Source organism: Dreissena polymorpha, chromosome 7 (assembly GCF_020536995.1).
Source record: "Dreissena polymorpha isolate Duluth1 chromosome 7, UMN_Dpol_1.0, whole genome shotgun sequence".
Taxonomy (NCBI): domain Eukaryota; kingdom Metazoa; phylum Mollusca; class Bivalvia; order Myida; family Dreissenidae; genus Dreissena; species Dreissena polymorpha.
Genome location: NC_068361.1, coordinates 31,166,724 through 31,172,905, shown reverse-complemented (window position 1 = coordinate 31,172,905; position 6,182 = coordinate 31,166,724). Strand labels below are relative to the sequence as shown.

The window sequence follows — 6,182 nt, the reverse complement described above, 5'->3', positions numbered from 1 at the left end:
CATAGCTAGTTACTGCCAGAAAACTCAGCGGTTACGATGATGTGTATCAAAGACCTTCTGTACGATGTCCCGGTTATGAGCGACTTAGCGCTGCTTTTTGCATAGGTGTTAGTCGCGTTAAATCCGATAAGGTCAGATAAATCAATTTGTTATAGCCATACGAATTATTATTTAGCCAAATTGAAGATTGAAATAACATATTGAAAAATACACGAACATTGACGTTCATTGGCGGTTTTTGCACGCTTCAAGCAATCCTTAACTCATTTATGCCTAGTGGACTCTCCCATCCTTCTAAATTGGATCAATATATTAAGGGATGTCTAGTATATTTATTTCTATATCTAGAATATTTCTAACAGTAATTCCTTTAAGTAAACAGCGCAGACCCTGATGAGATTATGCGGCGTCTCATCTGGGTCTACGATGATTGCCAACAACACCGTCACAATTGTCACCACCATCACCCCCAAACCAACTTCCATCACCATCACCACCATCACCACCGTTACCATCACCACCACACATCACCAATACCACGACTTCAATGACCATCACTACCGTATTCCCCACCACCACATCCTTCAACACCACCATCACCATCACAACAAGCTCCATCACCACCACCATCATCTACACAACCACAATCACCACCATCACTTTCATCACCACCACCATCACTTTCATCACAATCCCCAACACATCACCCCCAACACCACAATCACAACTATTTCCATCATCATCAACGTCAACACCACCATCACCATCACAATTACCACCACCGCCACCATCACAGCCATCATTTCCACCACAATCATCGTCGTCATCGCCTACACAACTACCATCACCACCACCATTCCAATCACCATTACCACCATCAGAACCTCCATCATACCAAAATCTTCCACAATCACAACCATCACCACCACCATCACCACCAACACCATCACAATCATCATCATCACCACCTATATCTCCATCAAAACCACCATTACCATCAACTATCCCATCACCACCACCACCAGAGCCACCCCAACAATCAGCAACAGCAACAGTCTGCAACAGCATCAGTAACAAATAACCTCAACCATCACCGCCATTACCATTTCCACCATAACCATCACCACCATCACAAGAATCACTACCAAGACCACCATTACCACCGTCACCACCACTATCACCCCTCACCACTTTCATCACCATCACCACTACCACGCTCCCTTCAACACCATCACCACTACCACGCTCCCTTCAACACCATCACCACCATTACCATTATTATCACGACCACAATCACTTTAACAATCACTACCATCACCACCACCATAAACATCACCAACACCATCCTCATAACCACCACCATCACCATTGCCACCATCCCGACCGCCATCACCTTTACCACCAACAACAACACCTACCTCCATCTTCCCCATCATCACCACCACCACAACCATCAAAATCACCAACACCATCACCATTACCACCATCCCACCGCCATCACATTCACCACCAACATCAACACCTCCATTACAATCACTACCACCAACACCACCACCACCGTAATTACAAACACGTACCGTCATAACCACCACCACCATCAAACCACAACCATCATCTTCACCATCACCTTCATCATCATCACCAATACCACCGCCATTAACACCATCACCAACACCACAATCACCAGCACCATTACTACCACCATAACCACTTTCACCACCACCATCTCAACCATCACCACCATCGTCACAACTATTACTACAACCATCACCACCACCATCAAAAAATACCATCATCACCACCACCATCGCATTCGCCACCATCATCACAATCACCCACACCATCATCACAACCATCACCACCACCACCACAATAGCCACAATCACCGGCACCATAACCATTTTCACAACCACCATCACCATCATCATCATCTTGCAAATCATCATTATTTTCCTTGTTTATGTAAAATGTATTTTCTTATAAATAGTTATTATACATGGACAAATTAGGTATGTGTGCTTGTATTTATCGGGTTTTCTTACACATACATATAAAAAAAATTATTCAGTCGCTCCAATTTCTTTTATATGCAATGAAGCCTCCACGGAACTGCTATATTGATCGAGGAATCTTCATCCTTAAACGTTGCGCCATACTTCTCCAGCAATGGAACCGGTTCGTGTTAGGGTCGCATCTGACAAAAACTGGAAACTGACCCTAAAAATAAATTAAACGCTACTTTATTGAATATCAACAATTAGCGAATTTTTCTCCTTCTCCATATCTTGTCCGCCGCCGAATACACGCATTGAAAAGCAGATCAATGTATTTACACCGCGTATAAATGCAAAATCTATAAACGCGTGCATTTTACGCACAAAACCATACCTGTCTTCTCTCTTATTAATACATGAACAATACCAACAATATATTTCCAACTCCCACAAAGTGTCAGGGTGAACGAAATTTAACTATTATGAAAGTAAATATATATGTTTTCTCATTAATATAAACCGAGATATATTACTTAATCAATTACTTAACATAAATGCCAACTCAAAGATCATTTGAAAACATGATACTTCATTTGCTGTCAATATGCCCGTTAAAGCATAAGGTCCTGTATTTCATTGCGCATTTGAAGACTCTTAAAAAAATTGTCAATGCAATATAAGGATAAATGTAATACATTAAACACATTTTTTATAATGATGCGCATCTATAAATGACATACATGTATATACATATCACAGCTTTATATCTAATCCACTCACCTGAAGAAGGGTAGGATTTAAAGTTCTCCCAACATTATTTGTGGTCTTTACGTGTTTAGACGTTTCTGGCATTGACAAGATTACTTCAAGTGTACAACTAAACAAAACCATACATGAGAAACCAATAAAAGAAAAAAAAAACAGATAAATATAATAAAAACACATTAGCATATATAGAAAAATTAGGATACGTCCATTTGCAACAAAGGTCAGAGTTTACGTTATTCTGCTGCAATGAAAAAAAGAGAGCTAACATGATGCAAGACCTTACTTACTACCTTTGGTAAACAGTATTACTGTTGGAAAACAAAACGAAAACACTATCGATTAGACTTGATTTCCGGAGCTAAGGCGTTTTAACACTGTTAACGCTGACTCGGACTCGCTTTCGCACCATCGACCCACGTCAGTGTGTTTACGCTTGCGGGCAAAAAAAGTGTGTCCCTCGCTGTAAACTGAGGAGCCTTGCCCGAGTTCGAGCGTCAACGATGTTAAAACGTCCTAGCTCTATAAATAAAGTGAAATGGACAGTGTTGTCTGTCTGCATACCAACAGCAGTAATGCTTACCAAGGATGTCAAGAACAATCGCACATCACAATTATCTCTTTAAGCATACTTGTCTAACGTTATTTTTGACCTTTAAAAAAAATGATATCACTTATCTTTGTATACACAGCAATGGCAGAGATGACGGTCCATACTCTGGTATAGGTGACCTTCAGCTATTGGCCATGGTGTATCGGAGCCCATGTAGAGTTCCTGCCCTTATCCCAATGCACGGAGAGCTGTTGGACAAACATAATTATGTTAGAGATACCACCACGATGTATATTGGATATCGACAAAGAAACGCGCCAATATTTTTGTCAAAATATATCGATTAAATTGTAAAGTGTTCCAACATGACCATGTCTTATACTTTGCCCAAATTAGTTGCAGATAAATAACACAACACGTATTAGCATATATAGGTAAAGTAGAAAACGTTCATTTGCAACAAAAGGTCAGAGTTTACGTTATACTGCTGCAATGAAAAAAAGAGATATGATGATGCAAGATATTACTTACTGCCTTTGGTAAACAGAATTGCTGTTGGAAAACAGAACGAACACGCTATCGATTAGGCTTGATTTTCAGAGCTAAGGCGTTTTAACACTGTTTTTGCTGACTCGGACTCGCTTTCGCACCGTCGACCCACGTCAGTGTGTTTACGCTTGCGGGCAAAAAAGTATGTCCCTCGCTGTAAACTGAGGAGCCTTGCCCGAGTTTGAGCGTCAACGATGTTAAAACACGATTTCTCTATAAATCAAGTCTAATCGACACTGTTGTCTGTCTGCATACCAACAACAGTAATGCTTACCAAAGAAAGTCAATGACAATCTCACATTACAATTATATCTTTAAGCATACCAGTCTAACGTCATCTTTGACCTTTAAAAATTATATCACTTATCTTTTTATTCACAGCAATGGCGGGGATGACGATCCACACTTAAGACTGGAATATGTGACCTTCAGCTATTGGTCATGGTGTATCGGAGCCCATGTAGAGATCCTGCCCTTATCCCAATCCACGGAGAGCTGTTGAACAAAAATATGTTAGAGATACCACCACGACGAATATTGGATACATACAAAAAAAATTGTCCTCAATATTGTTTGTCCAAATCTATTGATTAAAGTTTAAAAGTGTCCCAAGTGACAATGTGCTATATTTATTCAAAATTAGTTGCAGCGCAACAACCTTCCATTTACGATAATTGACAGTGTTGAAAGTTCAAAACGATCCGTTAAAGTACACATGCACATTTAGGCGCACATGTGAATTGTTTAATACCTATCTTTTTCATCAGGAATACAAAACACAAATAAACTTGTACTTAGGTTATGATTCTTTTCATTGATATCATCATGTTTTTTAATACTTCGAGCGGTAAATTAGTCACCTAAAACTATTTTGTTTTAACTAGTTTTACATATTTATTATGCTTTATTTTTAATTAATTAAAACACATTTAAAAAAACGTATCTTTCTCACAAGCACCGTCTCAACTACAAAGCACACACCTGTACAGCATGCGTAACATCCATCCAATTCAATATCCCGGCAAACAATGGTCTAAACAGTCAAGTTTCACACCTAACCATATCACCTGATCACATCTCAGAAAGGTGCAACACGCCATTAGAACAACTTAAAAGATGAAGTGGTGGTACACATGTACATATTTAACCCTTTACCACTTAGGAACGTATTTTGCCGCATGTGTAGTTCCATAGAAAGTTAAATTAAATAAAAGACCTTTCTTACTAAATTCAAATTTAGTAGTCTTCATTTCCAACCCTTAGATACTGATGAGCAGCAAACAGCATAAAAACATTAAAAGACTGCGAGTTACTCGCAGGCTGTTCTGGTTTTTTGCTGTTTGCACATAGGCATTTCCAATTTGCTTTTGAGTGGGAAAGGGTAAATCGGGTGAAGGTTTTATACGGTAAAAACATCGTCCGAATTCGAATAAGATCGTGTTGGCATCTAGTGCCAGGAAAGGCACTGAGCAACGTTTAGTTATCATCTAGGTATCGGGCAAAGCCTGTGAAGACATCGGACGGCCACCTGAACAGAAATCAGAATTTAAATGCGGCGGCATAAACTCGATTCCTCTTTCAGCGAATTCACTTTGCAATAATGTACAGTCCTGCATTAGAAAGATCCTCTAGGTTAAAATCAAATAACAGGAGAGCCATCCAGACATAGTTTGGTTCCCGCCGGTCTGAACTCTCCTTGTCTCCGAGGTCAGTCATCACCAACCGTTCGATGCCCTCTTAAATTTGATCGTGCAAAAGATATACACGCTTAAAGCATAGCGCTTGTGCGAATAAATTGCCAATGCTTATATAAAACGAGTGCACTGTTTATCCCCATATTTAAGTTACAGAGATAGCTTAGACAAAATAACAACAACATATGTCTTTTTTGACGTTCTGAAAGCTTTAAAAATATGATGAAAATGGTATAATGAGATCCAGTTAATATAAAATAACATTTGCAATCGCAATAATATTAAATGAATATTGTTGGAATATCGAATACCTATCACACTAAGAATATAATTTCATGATGGAAATTTCCTTTACAAAACTTTTTTTGACACCATATACAATTGAAAATATACAATTAGATAATTGATGAAAAACAATAAAAAAAAATAAACCTGCGAGCAGTAGTTTTTACTCACGAAATAGTTAGTCATAAAGACAGCGCTGGTTACCATTACTTTGTTGTTGATGCATTACTTGTTACTCTAGTAGCATTGTGTCACACCGGTCTTACTGGTGACAATAACGTAGTGACGTCACCATCTATGTATAGAATGACTCTAGTAGTTCACACGGTGTCAACCAGTCTC

At 39.0% G+C, this 6,182-nt stretch overlaps 1 protein-coding gene across 1 annotated transcript; it reads right to left on the bottom strand.

Annotated features, from left to right (window-relative positions):
* Nucleotides 1-633: 633 nt before the first annotated feature.
* Nucleotides 634-1,744, bottom strand: LOC127839590 (uncharacterized). Its single transcript, XM_052367980.1, has 3 exons — nt 1,604-1,744; nt 996-1,056; nt 634-884 (listed from the first exon to the last, which is right to left on the bottom strand). Exons 1-3 carry the CDS (start codon nt 1,742-1,744, stop codon nt 634-636), a joined length of 453 nt encoding a protein of 150 aa, XP_052223940.1.
* Between the last annotated feature and the right edge of the window lie 4,438 nt (nt 1,745-6,182).